The following is a 17,936-nucleotide window of genomic DNA, read 5'->3' as shown; positions in this document are numbered from 1 at the left end:
GACCACCTGAGGTATACATACCCCAGGTTGAAGACTGCTGCGTGTCCCCATGTGGTTTTCTCCAGTTCAACCCCTCCTTTCACCGTCCATAGGTTATTGCAGCCGAAGGAGAAATGAATGCATCCAGGGCTCTGAAAGAAGCCTCCATCGTCATTACTGAATCTCCTGCAGCCCTTCAGCTCCGGTACCTGCAGACACTGACCACCATTGCTGCTGAGAAAAATTCAACAATTGTCTTCCCTCTGCCCATAGATATGCTGCAAGGAATCATAGGGGCAAAACACAGCCATCTAGGCTAGTGTAGAGATGAGCGCTACCCTCCCAAGCATGAGGTGGGGGACCAAATTAGCCTTTAACTCATAAAGAGAGGGTAGGGCTTTTCCTTTTCCATATGTCAATTGTGGTGTTCCCAGAGTGTATAGCAGTTACAAAAATAGGTGAAAGAATTGTTAGCTTGTAAATACCAAGAGATTGGTGATTTATATAAGGTAATCTGTTAGTCTTAAAATAGTTAAAAGTTTGTATTTTTAGATTATTGTGTAGTAGGTTAGATCCCTCTTGTTTTGACTTCCACTGACTCATTCTGAACCCCCTAAGCACCTAGGCCAGAGGCAAGAACCTGGGCTGTAACTGCCACCTGACACCGCTGACTGGATAAATGCTTTGCAGAAAGTGATGACCTTACACCACAACCAGCTTCTCTAGGTCATATGTGCCTTACCTCCAGAGAGTCTTTTTTTTTTTTTTTTTTTTTGAGATGGAGTTTCACTCTCGTTGCCCAGGCTGGAGTGCAGTGGCATGATCTCGGCTCACTGCAACCTCCACCTCTCGGGTTCAAGAGATTCTCCTGCCTCAGCCTCCCCATAGCTGGGATTACAGGCTCATGACACCATGCCCAGCTAATTTTTGTATTTTTTTTTTTTTTTTTAGTAGAGATGGGGTTTCACCATGTTGGCCAGGCTAGTCACAAACTCCTAACCTTGGGTGATCCACCCACCTCTGCCTCCCAAAGTGCTGGGATTACAGGCATGAGCTACCACACCTGGCTTGGAGAGTCTTAATTAAGGAAATTTCCCTAATGTTCATTTATTTTCTAAATCCAGACCATGTTTCAGAATAATCCTTACTTGAGAGTAGCCATTTTCTTGCCCATACTTGTCAGAACTAGAGGAAATAGCCAAAACTAATGAAAAAGATTACTCTAACCCTTCAAAGACTTTTAAATTCACTACTATAGTGCTCATTTTAAAAATACATCCATGTTTTAACTTATTTGAGCCTTCTAAATGATTCCTCTGTGTTCTGTCTTTCAAACCAGCTAAATATTTGTCACAAAAGTGCTTTTTTCTCACTGTTGCCTATTTTCTATGTCAGGTTTTAAACAGTTTTAATTTTGTAATAAAATTTTCTCTACATTCTATATGCAATTGTTATATATCCATTTGAATAGCTTAAGGACTAATAGTCCTAATAGCTTAAGGACTAAAATACTTTTTTAAGAGATTACTTCAGGAAACCATTATATTTTACTATCTGCATGCTGTTAACTGTGGTACACTGTGAAATATGTTGATTACAAACCCATTCATTACATAGTATAAGGAATTCACAATATATTGACTATGTAATGTCTAATGATCTTGGGCAGATACTGTCAAACTTACAATATCTATATAGATGTAGATCTTTTTCAATTTACCTAGTCATTCTTCTGTCATGTATATTGATGCTGAAAGAGGAACTGGTCAGCTCCTCTGGACAACAAATTCTTAGTCTATAATATTAGGAGACATCTTCTGTTTGGCAAATGTCTATGAATCGGAGCAACCTGGCATTCTGCTTACTGGCCAGAAAGCTGGCGGGTGACATTTGTAACTTTTCCTCTTTGAGACTCTGAGTTCACCTAGAGAAGTCTAAGCATAACAGCTTTCTTTCCCAGCATGAGCCTTTATAACTCTCCTTAGCTCAACCACTCTGTCCATCCAGCCAATGGATGTCCCTTCCCCTGTACCCCAATTTCAAGCTTATTTTAGGAAGCCTTGAACTACCATGTATCCTGGCTCCTAGCTGAGTTTATTAGAGGTATGGAGCAGTGCAACTTAAACTCAAGTTGTACTTACATTTTGAATTTTAAAATGATGGTTTTATCTGTTGTGTGAAGTGGCTCACCCTTAAGGACCAGGAGGCTCCATATCCTGACTGAAAATCTTTTCTGAGACTTAGAGTAATAGTGCTTTTGGTTCCTTGAGTCCTCCTGTCTCCAGATACCAAATGACCTTGACTTTTCTGCCTTGTGAATTCATAGTCCAATAGGTTGAAATTAAATCACTTGGGAGGGATGCGTAGAAGGAGCTCTAGGAACACAGTGCCAGTGCAGAAGTTTTTCCAGGTGGCCTCCCTTTCCAACAATGTACATAATAAAGTATATGCACTTTCACTAATATTTTTGGGGTGAGAGTCTGTTTCGGCCTGTGTTGAATGTATGTGGATTTCCGTTTTCAGAAGTAGTACATTAGATCCTCCGGTTCTGAGCTGGCTGGTTGACTTCTTCGTGTGCTTTGTGGGCCAGGGGAAGGGAACAGGCTGCTGTGGGCCATCTGCTGTCTCCCAGGTCCAGGCACCCTCTGGTGCACTGGCCCACACATTTTCCCTGGGGAGTTTAGAGATCCACACACACCCTCCACCACCACTAAGCTTTAACTGACTTCATTTTCTTTTGTCTTCCTCCAAACGGGACAGGAACCCACTTCTTGCTGTCACCCAGTTAATCACATAGACATAGTCTTTACTTAAAAAGAAAGAAATGGTGATAAAAAACCAATGTGTTTTACCTGCAACATCTGACAGAACTGTCTTGAATTAGTGGCTGCCATTTGGGAGCACCAGTCACTCAGCTCTGTGCAGAAATACGTGTATGTACCTTCTATCATTTTATCTCAAAATGGTTTGATAGACACTTTATTATCACCATTTTGTAGATGAGGACACTGAGGCTCAAAGGTTAAAACAGCCAAAGTCACATGGTTGGAAAGGAACAGAGCTGGGATTCAAACCCAGATCTGTCTAATGCCAAAGATTTGTGAGGTGTATCAGTGTATCTTCGTGTGACACTGCCTGCCTCTAGTGCCCCCATCCACACACCACCACCACCACTTTGTAGATAGATCACAACTTTTCCCAAGACTATCAAAGTTCATTTGTCTTTACATTCACACCTAACCAGGCCCTAAACTTAAACTTTTGTTTTGGGCCATCCGATTCAGCCAAAGTTCATTATAAAAAGAGGAGAGTCAATTGGGCATTTTTTGTTTGATTGTTTGTTTGTTTGTTTGTTTGTTTTGAGAGGAAGTCTCGCTCTTGTCACCCAGGCTGGAGTGCAATGGTGTGATCTTGGCTCACTGCAACCTCTGCCTCCTGGGTTCAAGCGATTCTCCTGCCTCAGTCTCCCGAGTAGCTGGGATTATAGGCGCATGCCACCACGCCCGGCTAATTTTTGTATTTTTAGTAGAGACAGGGTTTCACCATGTTGGCCAGGCTGGTCTCGAACTCCTGACCTCAGGTGATCTGCCCACCTCGGCCTCCCAAAGTGCTGGGATTACATGTGTGAGCCACTGTGCCTGGCCTGATTGGGCATTTGTAACCACAAATATCATAACACACTGTCCTGAGCAGGAGGAAACCAGTGTTCCATAGACTTTCAGCTTACGTAGCCTTTTAAAATATATCATTTCTTGTGATACTCACAAACCTGGTCTCACAGTTACTTGGCTAGTAAATAGTGAATCAAGTGCCCTTTCCTCTTACTTTCAGCAGCAAACCCCTTTTTTCAAAGGTAACTGCATCGGTAAAAGGTTTACAGTGTCTTTTGCCAGGATAAATTCTTGAGTTCACATTTATAACATTTACTGAATATAAAGTAACTCAATGAGAACAATGAGGCTGTTTTGAAAAACAATATTAGAGTTATGAAAGAGTTCCAATCTTATATTCAGTCTACGTTCGATTTCTCCATTTTGCTTGTCTGTTTTTATTACCACTTTAAACATGGAATTTGAATCTAATGTTTACAAAATCACAGAAGCACCTCATAGAATTCTACATATTTCTGTTTGAAAATCACTGCTCTGGAATGCTTTCCTTGCTATAGCATCCACCTTATAATGTGACCTTGGATAAGTCATATGCTCTCTCAGTCTCATTTTCCTCACCTGTAAAACAAGGAGATTATAGTCCAGCTGTTTGGGTCTCAGACCTTTTGAGAATGTGTTGGAAGCTACAGAGCTTCGTCCGAAAACTGCACATAGTGTGCACAACACAAATTTGGATCCTTTGGGGTTACACTGGCCCCACTCCCAAACCTATCCAAAGACAAGAAATCCTGGGCTAGATCATGTCTAAGATCCAACTACAAAGCTAGGCAGTTACCTGAAGAGTTTTTACTTTATAGGAACCAAGAAGGCTGCAAAAGGAACCACGGTTGAATGCCAGCACTGTGCAAGACACTTTACACATCTTTTTTCATGTCCATTCATAATCTCATTTGGCTGTGTTGACCAGGCCACAGGAAAATCCCTGGGGATATTAGTGATGATCTCTTCCTGTGATGTTGTTAACATCAGGTCTACAGCAGACCCAGGCTCAGATCAAGGTAGGATTTGCCTAAACCAGTCATACTTGTTAATAGGATACAGCCCCTTTCAATCTACCCTTTCAATCTACCCTGTAGCCAGAAGAGTTTAGTGAGAAAGGAAATTGAAGCCGCTGTTAAAACTGTGGTTTTACAATAAACTCTAGAAACATAGTAATCATAATGTAGGCTGCAAATCTTCCCTAAAAGATTCTGGGGGAAAATGACTGGAAATTGAGCACTCTGAAAATTACTGGATGCCACAGAACTGTAAGGAGCCATTAACTTTTAATTTTCCGCATCTGGACCCCAGAAGTCTCCAGCGAAATGGCGGTCTACCCAGCATCCATTTATCTCCTCCCTCCTTCCTAGGAGCCATGACTTTGTTCAGATACCTCCCCTGAGAGCTCTGACCTCAGGAGAAGAATTCACCCCCATCTGCTAGGATGAACCTAACTGGGCTATGAATAATTCCATCCTTCTAGTGCATGATTCCATCAGGAATGATTATGTGACCCAATATGGGCTCTTGAGACCTGAGGAAAGGTTTTCCGTGGACTTGGGAGCAGTTCCTCCTCCCTTATCTGAAAACTTTTCTAAAAACAGTCCTCTTTTCCTCTGGGCATTGCTGTTCATGGGTGTGGAGCAACCAGAACACCTACAGATATTTTACTACCAGACTAGCGAGGGCCAAGAGAATGAGCAGGAAACTCAGGCCCACTAGGTTTGGTCAACCACGAAGGCCCCCTCAACTCCGAACTGATTATGTATGACAGCACATAAGTGTGCTTACGGTTTAATTTGGTTTGAGTTAGCTCTCCACTGCTTACAGCCAAAAACATCCTTTCTGATCCACAGTATATTGGGTCTTTGCCTCCACGGATGAATACTAGGTTCTGCTATGGTCTAGGTGCTTTCATTATTTTTAACCATTTTTGAGCACTTACGATAGGCCAAACATTGTGCTAAGCATTACCTCCCTTAATCCTCATGAGAATTCTAAGTGGGGGAACACTGTTCTTATTCCCATTTTTCAGCTAAGGAAATGGCAAAGAACTTAAAATCACACTGCCAATGAGTGGTAGAGCTAGATTGGAACCCAGGTCTGACTCCAAAAGCCAGCTATTAGCCACTATCTTATACCACTTCCAGCTAGGTATTAATACAACATTACCATTTTGCAGGTGGGTAACTTGAGGCTCCTGAAGTTTCTTCTAAGTATTATGTCTATAATGCCTTGCACAAAGTAAGTACAAAATAAATATCTGTTCAACTGAATTGCCCAAGATTGGACACAGGATCCAAGCCTAGCGTTGTCCCTCTGGCATCTGTCTCATTATTTCTCAGTGATTTTTCCATTGTAGGAGATGATGATGTCTGCGACTGTTAGAAAGATAAAATGTGTGGTTGAAGTGATAGTGCTCCTGATTGGCTTTTCTGCCTTTGAGAGAAAAATAAGAAGTCAGCATCTCAGTGGCCCCAGGCTGTTTTCTTTCTCAGAGCATTGCACAACTCTTTGGAGGCCACGGCCATACCCTTGAATGCCAGTATAAACTGAAATGAAGAATTAATGGGCAGGTCTACCTGAAATTTTACCTCCCACAAATTTCTAGGAAATAAGCCAGCTCTGTCTAGACAGGCCTCTACCTGCCTGTCGTGAAAGCCCTAGAAGCTTTGGGTGGTAAATGCCACTTCTGTACCAGGACTTTGTTAAGTTGATTGCTTTGACCATGAAAGCAAACCTTTGGGGGTAGGCAAGGCAGGCATTATGGAATCAAGTCCAAACCCTTGGTATGGCATTCAAAGCCCCAGCCTGCTTCTCAGCTCAGAGGCCTGCCACTCCAGGCTGCTGTCTGTCCCTGAGCACGCCGTTCCCCTCACAGCCCCCTGCCTGTACTTGCTGCACCCTCTGCCTGAAAGTGACTTGATCTTCCCTCCATGTTTCATCCAGAAAATTTCTTCTCCACTACCCTCAACACTTCTGCGGTGAATCAATCTCTGGAGGAACGGCCCTTGGGGAATCCATGCTTTTAAAAAGTGTCCTGGGCAATTTGGGTGATCAGCCAGCTTTGGAGACAACAGTGTAAACACACACACACACACACACACACTCACAGCCTGCCCATCATTTAAGCCCTCATGCTGGTTTCTGTTCTTTTACAGTCATATGCTTGGGACCTTTCACATCATAACCTCAATGGGGATGGAATGGTGGTGGGAGGTGACACAGAACAAGGGGGGGAAAACAAGGCGAGAAGAGACCAAAAGAACAGAGGGAGACGACTGGGGAATGTCCTCCAGCAGGTTCCTTGGACTGGTTTAGAATCTCCCAGGAGAAAAGATTATGAAACAACATAGAAGTATCCAAGAGGGACTGTGTGACATGCTGAGCATGAGTAGAGAGTCAGGACCCAGGGGACCAAGAAGGCACAGAAGAGTCCCTTTCCCATACCCTGAAGACCATAAACTTTGAGAGCATCTGGGGGCAGCTCTTGTGATGGCAGCTGCTGCAGTGATTTCTCCACATAGCTTTGGGGCAGCAGAATGAATCTGTGGGAACCAGAGGTAGCAAGGAAGGTCCAAGCAGCTGCTACAGGATGTGGCAGCTATGAGGATGCACCCTGCCTGCTTTCTACTGCAGGGCATATAATTGATAAGGGCTCTGGCTGCTGGCTTTGAACTTCATCCCACATGTGTCCCAAGGCCAGGCCTCCCAAAGACTGAGTGCAGGGGGCAGATAAGGCACGCCTGCTTACGAGAGACACATGATTCCTTTGCTGGCTGACTTTGACTCTGGCTCAAGAACACTTTGAATCGAACGGACTGCTCATGTTCATAGCAGCCTTAAGCATAATAGCCAAAAGGCACAAATAACAAAGAGTCCATTGATGGCTGAATAAACCAGATGTGGTATAGACATGCAGTAGAATATTACTCAGCCACAAAAAGGAGTGAAAAGTTGATATATGCTACAACATGGGTAAGTCTTGAAAACATTCTGCTAAGTGAAATAAACCACACACAGAGGACAAATGTTGTATGATTCCACTTATATGAGGTCCCTGGAATAGTCAAATTCTGAGACTGAAAGTAAAATACAGGTTACCAGGGGCTGGCGAATAGGGAAGAACGGGGAATTAGTATTTAATGGGCAGAGCATTTATATTGGGGATTATCAAAAAGGTCTGGGTACAGAGACTGCTGATGGCTACACAACACTGTATATGCAATGTTACTGAAATACACACTTACAAATGGTTAAAATAAACTCTGTTATGTACAGTTTGCCACAATAAAAAACAACAAAAATGGGACTATACCATTAAATTTAAAAAGAACACTGAATTTGGCTTTGGGACTGCCGACAAGCTTTGCCAAATCTTCCTGGATTAAATAAATGACCACTAATTCACTTCCGCACAACCTTCTCTCCCTTTTTTCTCCACCTAGGGTCAGACTTGCGTCTAGGGTCTGATGGCTCTCCCAGTCTTCCTTGGTTCCCCACCTATTTCCTTTCTTTTGAGACAGAATCTCGCTCTGTCACCCAGGCTGGAGTGCAATGGCGCAATCTCAGCTGACTGCAACGTCTGCCTCCTGGGTTCAAGAGATTCTCCTGTCTCAGCCTCCCGAGTAGGTGGGATTACAGGCGTGTGCCACCACTCCTGGCTAATTTTTTATTTTTAGTAGAGACAGGCTTTCACCATGTTGGCCAGGCTGGTCTCGAACTCCTGATCCCAGGTGATCTGCCTGCCTCGGTCTCCCAAAGTGCCAGGATTACATGTGTGAGCCACCGTGCCCGGCCCCTCCCTATTTCCTTTCACATAGGTATCCCCCAAGACAATCTATACACCTCTCAACTCACTGTGGCATCGCCTCAGGGCACCAGGATTCACACACAGGGTGGATGTAGCTTTTCTACTAGTTTACAGGCAAATGCTAGGCACCTCTCTGGGCATTCTCAGAATTACCAGGGACACAGGCAGAGAAGACGCTGGCTCTCACTGTCAGATGGGCACAAGGAAACGAGCCACACTAGAGTACACACTTCAAAATGTTTTCATTGAATTTGATTTCCCAAACACAGACATTTTAGACAATTTTGCAAGGACTTTGAATTTTTGCTGGGCTATTTTTGGATACTGTAAAAAAAAAAAAAAAAAAAAAAAAAAACGAAACAAAACACACACACACACACACTCATAGCAGAGTTGCTCTGCTGGCTGTAAGGCCTCTTTGAGGGAAGGACAGTTCCCAAAGGCACTGACTGGTGACATGGGTGGGTCCTGCCCCTCCTCAGGCAGCCAGCTCAGCCATGGCCCTGTCCAAGGGGTCCACAGACCAGTAATCATCATCCCAGCCAAGGAACCAGCCCACGAAGGAGGGAGGCTCAAAGCCTTGCTTCACCATGGTGATGGGCGTCCGCCGATCCCGATTGGCTGGGTCTGTCTCGATGTACCGCTTAGCTGCAGACACACGTGCAAGAAAAGGAAACCCCAGGAATTCTTAGTGCCTCCCACACCAGGGAGAGGGTGGCTCAAGACAGGAGTTGACAAAGAAGAGGGTCTATGGTCCTACTGTCCCTACTGCCCACCCCCTGCCCTGGGCACCATCCTCCTTTAAAGGCATGATACCCACGTGGGTTCTCCACCACCCTGCTGAGGAACACAGGAAGGGACGGGGCTATGGCTTAACCTCCTGCTTCATAAAGCTTATTTCCCTTGCAGTCCCCTACTGGAAGATATGGGAACCAACTTTTGGGTTCCCAGCTCATAAATCAGATCTATTCAGCTGCCAGGAATCTGCTTTGCAACATCTTTTTCTTTTTCTTGTCTTCATTTTGAGACACCATCTCGTTCTGTCACCCAGGCTACAGTATAGTGGTGCGATCATGGCTCACAGCAGCCGTGAACTCCTGGGCTCAAGCAATCCTCTGACCTCAACCTCCTGAGTAGCTGGGACCAGGGCTATACATCAACACGCCTGGCTAATTTTTTTGTATTTTTTCTAGAGATGGGGTTTCACTATGTTGCCCGGGCTGCTCTCAAACTCCTGGGCTCAAGTGATCCTCCTGCCTTGGCCTCCCAAAATGCTGGGATTACATGCATGGCCTGCTTTGCCACATCTAAACCTTGACAAGTTCAGCTCCTGAGTATTCTGGAAACTTGAAGTGACTTGTCATCTGTTCCTTCCTTCTCCAAGAACAGATCAGTTCCTTCGGAAACCCAGGGTTCTGTTCTTCACTACCCCAGGCAGGATTTATGAGGGACTGGCCACAGAGGAGGAAGTCCCCACCTTATCTTGTCCATCAGTCCCCTGGAAATGATGCTCATTCCCAGACCTGTACAGGAGCCACTCCCACCACCCCACAAGCAATGGACACCCCCCTCGGCCCCAGCAACTTAGGTCCTCACCAGAAGTCAAGGCTTCTGTCTTTTCTTCTTCTTGAGAATCCTTTCCAACCCAGACAAAGACCTGGAGGTGAGATGATACATGAAAGGTACATGAGGAGTGCTGATCAAATTCACGGCTGGAGGAAGACTGGGGAGGAGCCAGGTGTCAGACCAGACAAAGCCCTCCCCTTACTAACAGAGCCCATGAACTAAGACTGGAGGGATTTGGAACAGAGGTTGAAAACTGGCAACCTACAAACATTTTGTTTGCTCACCCACCACCTTGTGTTGGCCAACAATGTCTTTTTAAACCGTTGATGACATAAAAATCTAGATTTTCAACTTCTCTTAAAAAATTGGAGGATCTAGCAGCCTGGGCCTTCAAACCTCACTTGAGTCAAGCTGTGCAGGAGCCGCCCCTTTGAGATGGGCAGTTCTAGTTTGCCTCAGACTCCACTGCTCCCTCACGTCTCCCCATCCCAGCCTGCTTCACTAGCTAACATTGCCAACCAGGTGCCATCAGGCATTGAGTTTGAGATTCTTCTCGAAAGGTCCATGAGTTATCTCTTGAACAGCATTCACTCGTTCAACAAATGAGTGGCCAAACATATTCTCACTCATTTATTCACCCAACAAATATGCACCGAGAGTCTACTATGTGCCGGTCTGTGTGCATCTTTGTCAAAATAGGCCTAAGGCTTGGAATAAAAATAACTCACCCACCACTATCACCATTCTGAGTCTTGTTACAAGTTCTATTACACATTATTTAGCTGATTTTTATGTATCATCTATTTTTATGCATATCTAAAATATTACTTCAAAGAGCACCTATCATTGATAAAATGGCATTAGACAATAAAATGTCAGACTTGGTTTCTCTCACTTTTTTTTAAGATGGAGTCCCACTGTCACCCAGGCTGGAGTGCAGTGTTGTGATCTCAGCTCACTGCAACCTCCGCCTCCTGGGTTCAAGTGATTCTTCTGCCTCGACCTCCCAAGTAGCTGGGATTATAGGCACCCGCCACCAAGCCTGGCTAATTTTTTTGTATTTTTAGTAGAGACGGGGTTTCACCATGTTGGCCAGGCTGGTCTTGAACCCCTGACCTCAAGTGATCTGCCCACCTCAGCCTCTCAAAGTGCTGGGTTTACAAGCGTGAGCCAACGTGTCTGGCCCTCTCTTATTTATTTATAAATGTGTTCCCAACTAAAGTGGAAGCCCCTCGAAGGCAGGCATTCTATCTATTTTGCTCATGATAGGATTCTCAGCACTCAGCATTTTGCCTGGAAGACAGTGGTGCTGAATAAATGTTGGCTGACTGAATCCCTAACAGATGAACAAACAGATTAAGTAGCCAATGGATCAATCAATGACAACTGCTGAATGGCTCAAGCTGCAACCATTTTTGGTCCTGATCTTCCAACTGGGGATTCCAAGCAGCCCTGTGGGTAGTGTAGAGTCTTATGCCTTCATGGCCAGCCGCTCCATAACTCTGAGGACTCTGGGAGAAGCCACCTTGATAGGAAAGGTGACTGACCTGACACCCCCATGAGAACGTAAGCCCTGGGAGGGCAGGAAAATGCCTACTTTATTCATTGCTCTATCCCTAGCATCTCAAACATAAAGCATTGGCACAAAGCAGTGCCCAATTAATATTGGTTGGGTGAGTGAATGGCATCTTCCCCTGCCAAGTCCTACATAATGGCCTTCTCTAGGAGATGAAGCAGAGGCAGAGCCCAGAGCCCTCAAACCAGAAGCAGAAGCCCTCTAGAGCCTCTAGGTGACACTGGACAGTTTATGCCTCCAAACAAGATGCTGCTAAGTTCAACATCCTCCACCAACAGATGTAAAGGAAGAGTTCATGCTCCTGCAAGGTCTGGGAGAGAATGATGAAGGTCATGTGATTTGCCTTTATAGGGCGTTTTGCAGCTTCAAGGTGAGTGTGTCTGCAAGGGAGGTACTGCCACTCCCAGTTTACAGATGAGGAAATGGAACCTCAGAAAGAAGAAGTGACTTCCAGTAGCCTTAGAGACTTTTCTGGCAACACCTGGCACTGCCTCTTTTAGGTCCTTCTAGCAACTGATCATAGAACTGGAAGTCTAGTTTCTCCCACTCCCTCTGGCACAGACAGTCTTCACCTGTCCTTCACCCACCTGGTCCCAGGTGTCCAGAAGCATGACGTCATCCGTAGCCAGGTCTTCCTGCATGAGCTCACCAGGAACCTCTTCGATCTGGGAAGGAATGAAAGAGCATCAGCGAGATGTCTTCCCTCCCCTGGGTGGGCTTCCTCTATCTGCCCCCTGAGGGAGTGGCACAGCTGGCTGCAGCTGGCAGGGGGCCCCTTCCTCTGTGCCATGCCATCAGAAATGTTTCTCCTGCCCCTGCTGCAGGCCAGTCCTGTGGAACTTGCCTTCCAAGGGGAAAGCAGAGGTGTGACCTCCGCAGGGGCTCACCACAAAACGTCCAATCTTGTTGGAGCAGGCAAAGAGGCGAGGAGGATGGGCATCCATCTTCTTGTCCTTCAGCCGTGGGGATGTGCGGTAGGCAGCCTTCCCGCCCAGGGCCTCCCAGAAGCCATCTGTGAGGGGAGGCCACGCCAGTTGCCAAGGGATGCCATCACCCCCTCTCCCATCTCATCGGACCCTGGGACCAGCTCTGCCCAAGCACAACCAACTGCTCTCCCTCTCCTCCCTCCGTCTTAAAAATCCCAGGAGATCCAGAGGGAAGAGGCCTGAGGGAACTGGAAGGTGACGAAATAGAGGCCCGGAGAGGGCAGACTTGGCAGTAGTCACACAGCCAGGACTACTATTGGCCTGAGGCTGACGACAGCATTGCGGGATGAGGATCATTAGCTCCACTCAGCTAATGAGGCAATTGTGGCTTGGAGAGGTTAAGCAACTCACTCAAGGTCACACAGATGGTTAAGTGTTAAGTCCAGGATACAAATCTTGTCTGATTCTAATACCTATACTGTTTCCACTATACCCGCTCTGTACATGTGCAGCCATTTAAATTTAAATTCATTAAAATTAAATTCAACTAAAAGTTCAGTTCTTCATGCCCACTAATTCCCACTGGTCGCATTTCAAGTGCTCAACAGCCACATGTGACTACTGGCTGTCACATTGGACCTGGCAGATACAGAACATGTCCATCTGCATAGACGGTTCTGCTGGACAGAGCTGCTTTAGACCAAGTCACTCTTCTCCATTTCTGTTAAGCATCAAGCAGCTGGGAATGAACTCAAAGTAACAGTATAAAGACTGCAGGCTGGCAGAAGGAAGAGCTGCCCAGCCCACATTCTGGAAACAGAGCAGGCCGTTGGCATTTCTGTCCATGGAGAGTCTAGAGATGCAAGGAGACCACTGCCCCTCTGATGCTATCAGCCCTGCCTACCACCTTTCAAGGCTTCCTAGCGAGGGACTGCCTCCTTCCACAGCCCAACTGCTCCTTCCCACACTGGGCTCTCCTTTCTTTCTTTCTTCTTTTTGAGACAGTTTTACTCCTGTTGCCCAGGCTGGAGTGCAATAGCGTGATCCCAGCTCACCGCAACCTCCACCTCTCGGGTTCAAGCAATTCTCCTGCCTCAGCCTCCCAAGTAGCTGGGATTACAGGCATGTGCCACCATGCCCGGCTAATTTTGTATTTTTAGTAGAGATGGGGTTTCTCCATGTTGGTCAGGCTAGTCTTGAACTCCCAACCTCAGGTGATCCGCCCACCTTAGCCTCCCAAAGTGCTGGGATTACAGGCGTGAGCCACCATGCCCAGACTAGGCTCTCCTTTCTTTAGCTCCTGGAGACCTCCTTCTCTCTGACCACAGCCCTCATTTTAATGCAACTGCTTTTATTTAACATACATTAGGGACAGGCCCTGGGGCGGGGTGGAGGGGAGGATTTAGAGCCCCCAAGCTGAAGGAAAGAAGGGAAACATAACAGCTGCATCCAGAGTGCAGCAGGCCCCCCACCCCGGCTCCTACCTGGCTCGCTGCCTTCTGCCACCTGCACAGGTTGGGCCCGCAGCACCCTGAGCAGCTCCTGGGCCCCCTTCTTCTCTGCCTCGCTGGCTCCTGTACCCACCCACAGGTAGGCGGCTGAGGGGGTTTTCAGAACAAAGGCATCGTTGGAGTTCAGTGCACCAGCCTTAGGCAATACCTGGGAGGGTACAGCTTGGTTAATCAGGAACCAGACAAAAAGCCCTCAGCCCCCTCCTCACAGCCCAGGAGACCCTGCAGCAGGACTAACTCTCAGGTGGGGACTTGGAGGAGTACAGCCCATCAGAGCTAAGGGCACAGACTTTGGACCCTGATGGCCTTGGTTGACTCCCATGAGTCACTAATGCACCGTGACTAGCCAACATGATTCTAGAATTCAGGGCTGCATTAACAGAAGTTGAGTGCCCAGAACAAAGGAGGTGAGAGTCCCATTTCCCTCTAGGCTGCTCAGACCACCCTGGGAATCATGTCCAGATCTGTGCCTTCCTCCGTGAAAGGGATAGTGGACAACTGGAACATAATCAGGAATGGCATCCTGATTGTACAGAATGGTAGGTAGTGAGCTGTCCACTATGCAAAGTGTGCAAGGGACACTGGGTATCCTTGAAACAGGGGGAAGTCTAAGACAGACAACCCTGTGGCCAGGGCAGGAAAATACAAAAAGCTGCTTCTTACCCCCTCACTCACCTCCCCCCGCCCCCGTTCCTGTGCCTGGAGATCTGGTCATTGAGCTGGGAGGTTTCAGGGAGGCCAATCCCTTCTGTGGTCCAGGACCTGGAAATTACCTCGACAGCCCGGGTGGCTCCAGCGCTGTTGGCGCGGACCTGGAAGAGGCGGGTGCTGGCAGGGGCTGTCTGCCCGCCCTCGCGGGAGGTGCCGCCCTTGTAGATGATCATGGGCTTCCCACCAAACAGGCTCATGAGGTGGGCGGGCTCCTTGCCTTGGACCACACGGCTCTGGCAGGGAGACAGGAGAGCGAGTCAGGGACCTTGGGGGCAGGCTTCAGTCCTTCTATGTCGCACTGGGCCCATCCCTCCAGACGAAGCCATCACACTTGTGTCTGTGTGTGGCATGGAATGTGACCCGACAACACACAGGCGGGGACACCAGAATTCCAGGAAGGGTGGAGACAGTGCTATTGTCTGAGGTCCCCAGGGCACTGCTGCTGTGGCTGCTCTCCATCTCCATGAGGACGTGCCTTCCTGACCCTCAGCCTGGTCCAAAAACCAGGAGAGCCTGTGTTTGCAAATGTTCCCTTAAATAGAAGCACAGGGATTGCTGGTGGACATTCTCCCAGAATGCTGACGTCAGGCCTGCGCATGACTGCTGGGGGAGTGGTAAAAACAGAGCATTCTAGATCCAGAAAACCCCCTCCTGCACAGCCAGTGCACCCCAGATGCAGGCAGCAGGCAGGGGCTTGGTGGTGGGAGTGAGGCGGGGAAGACGTACACCCTCACATCTGCTCCTGCCCTGTGTGCTGCACCTTACCGTGGCCCCGGCTAACTATGTCCAGAAGAAAACCTCACATGTACGTCGGGCATATGGCAGTTGCTTCCCACCACGACCCATCGCCACTGAGTTAGGGCTTGGACCCCAACTCCACCCTGATGGTGAGAACTTGGGCACGTGTCTCAACCTCTTGGGTTCCTCCTCTGAAAAATGGAGCCAAGGATGCTACTCCCAAGGCTGTTGTCAGGATGCACTGAGCTAAGATGGTCATCATCTCATTTAGTGCCCAGCACTAATGACTATCATAGTCAAAGGTCAGGGCACGAACCCCCAATCCCAATCTAGAGCCCTGCCCACTCCCACCGTAGGATGGAGGAAGCACAATTGTTGTCCACTTCCCCCATATCTCCACAAACCAGCTCTGCTGCCCTCCAGCGCCTGGCCAGAGTGACTTTTTAAACCAGAAATCCCTACACCTCAGACTTATCATTCAGCAACTTCCTGTTGTTCTCAGCATCAAGGTCAACATCATCACCATGGCCTCTGGTGGTCTGGCCCCTCTGAGCATCTCTCTAGCCTCAAATCATGTCATTTTCCCCTTGCTTTAACACCCAACGCCCCTTCCCACCTCAGGGCCTTTGCATGTGTACCACCCTTTACCCAGAATGTGCTTTCCTTCACTCTAGCTGGGCAACTCCTACATGTGCATTAGAGGTCCCAGTCGAACAGTCCCCTCCTGGGACAGGGGTGGACTTTTCTAATCCAATAGGATTCTACCTGGGATTTACATCCTTGTACTTAACACAAGTGTATAAGGGGGGGACTTCTTATATGCCAGGCATGACTCTAAATGCTTACAAATGTTAACTCTTAATCCTCACAGCAATCCTGTGGGACGGTATTGTTATTACCCCTATTTTGAGGACACAGAGAGGCTAAGTGACTTGCCCAAAGTTGCCCGGAGGTGAGGACCGGATTCAAACCCAAGCCTGCTGGTTCCATATCCGTGCTCAGCCACATCGCCTCTCCCATGTCTCTCTCCCAAGGTCTTGTCAATTTCACTCGCTGCATCTGTCATAGCCATTGGTGTGCACGTGTGTTGAATGTCTACTACCACCCAAGACTGCAAAGTCCATTAGGGCAGGAGCAGTGTGTCTGTGTGTCCATGGCTACAGATGCAGCATGGAACACATGGAAGCCCTAAATAAATACCTGTTCCACAGATGGATACATGGATGGATGGATGGATGGATGGATGGATGGATGGATGGACGGATGGACAAACGAATGGATGGATGAGAGTCAGACAGATGAATGAAGAGAAGGACAAGGCTCAGGCTGCAGCCCAGAGAGGTGGTGGGCTGGGCTCACCTGGACAGGGGTACCTCCCAGCTCCTCATCCAGCTGAGCAGTCAGGATGGCAGATGCAGCGACCTCATCCTGGGTAGACTGGGCACCCTGCCTGGAAGGGGAAGTGAGATTCAGCATCAAGGTGCACACAGAGCCCTGAGCCTCTCCCTTGCCCCGAGTCTGAGAAACCTACACATCTCCCTGTTACCAGTAATGAAACAGACAGAGAGGGAAGGGGACTCTTTCAGAACAATGAGAGCCAGGAACCACACCAACACTTCCACTCTCAGCCTAGCATCTTGCCCGCTTACAGAGATCTGAGTGCAACGCATGGATTTCCTTATGCTAAATGTGTCCCACAGGAGACTGGCTGGGTCATCCCACGCTGAACAGCCACAGAGAAGATGATCTGAGACTCAAATCTGAGATGCAGAAAAGTGGTCAGGACATTTCTCCAGGTGGAAAAGCAGGTCGCAGAATAGCAAGTGTTACAAGAGCCTATTTGTGGGAAAAGATGTCAGTGATCAAGCCTCCCGTGAACACATGCAGAGAGGTCTGCACAGATGTTCACCAAAAGGTCCACGGTGATTGCCCTTAGAGGGAAGATTTAGGGGGATTTTGCCTTTCTATCCCACCTCTTTGCATATTGTCTAAGTTTTCCATAACCAACATATGTCGTCATATAAGCAAACAAAATCTGACCTATTAATGTGCTGATGCAGCTAATTTTTTAAACAGTCTTCTCACAAATTTTGTACCAGGTGTATGTATTATCTAGTAAAAAAAAAATTTAAGCTGTTTTTAAATGTCTGAGGTTGTCGAATTGAGAGACATTCTACAAAATAACTGACTAGTACTCTTTAAAAGTGTTAAGGGCGTGAAAAAAAGGAAAGACCGGGCAACTGCCATAGATTCAGAGACTTTGGAGACATGATGAGTAAATGCCATGTGGGATCCTGGGTTAGATCCTAGATCAGGAAAAGAACAGTAGTGGGGGCTGGGTGCGATGGCTCACGCCTGTCATCCCAGCACTTTGGGAGGCCAAGGCAGGCAGATCAGTTGAAGTCAGGAGTTCGAAACCAGCCTGCCCAACATGGTGAAACTCCATCTCTACTAAAAATACAAAAA

General features: G+C 47.3%; 2 protein-coding genes across 15 annotated transcripts in view; one reads left to right on the top strand and one right to left on the bottom strand.

The window, feature by feature from the left end:
• Window positions 1–900, top strand: part of STOM (stomatin) — a 30,092-nt gene extending 29,192 nt beyond the window's left edge. Inside the window, exon 7 of the mRNA XM_003264078.4 lies at window positions 93–900. Within this exon, the coding sequence (XP_003264126.1) occupies window positions 93–299 (207 nt within the window). The 3' untranslated portion in view covers window positions 300–900. The remainder of the gene's footprint in view (window positions 1–92) is intronic.
• A 7,765-nt stretch (window positions 901–8,665) lies between these two features.
• Window positions 8,666–17,936, bottom strand: part of GSN (gelsolin) — a 123,752-nt gene continuing 114,481 nt past the window's right edge. For all 14 annotated transcript variants that reach the window (XM_030817732.1, XM_030817734.1, XM_030817733.1 and 11 more), the window contains 7 exons: window positions 16,830–16,920; window positions 14,795–14,965; window positions 13,995–14,169; window positions 12,472–12,596; window positions 12,172–12,249; window positions 10,039–10,099; window positions 8,666–9,090 (listed from right to left, as the gene is read on the bottom strand). In XM_030817732.1, coding sequence (XP_030673592.1) covers window positions 8,921–9,090; window positions 10,039–10,099; window positions 12,172–12,249; window positions 12,472–12,596; window positions 13,995–14,169; window positions 14,795–14,965; window positions 16,830–16,920 — 871 coding nt within the window. In that variant the 3' untranslated portion in view covers window positions 8,666–8,920. The remainder of the gene's footprint in view (window positions 9,091–10,038; window positions 10,100–12,171; window positions 12,250–12,471; window positions 12,597–13,994; window positions 14,170–14,794; window positions 14,966–16,829; window positions 16,921–17,936) is intronic.

This window comes from Nomascus leucogenys, chromosome 8, assembly GCF_006542625.1.
Source record: "Nomascus leucogenys isolate Asia chromosome 8, Asia_NLE_v1, whole genome shotgun sequence".
NCBI classification, from domain to species: Eukaryota; Metazoa; Chordata; class Mammalia; order Primates; family Hylobatidae; genus Nomascus; species Nomascus leucogenys.
The sequence above is the reverse complement of the archived record's forward strand: the minus strand, read 5'-3'. Positions and strand labels throughout refer to the sequence as shown.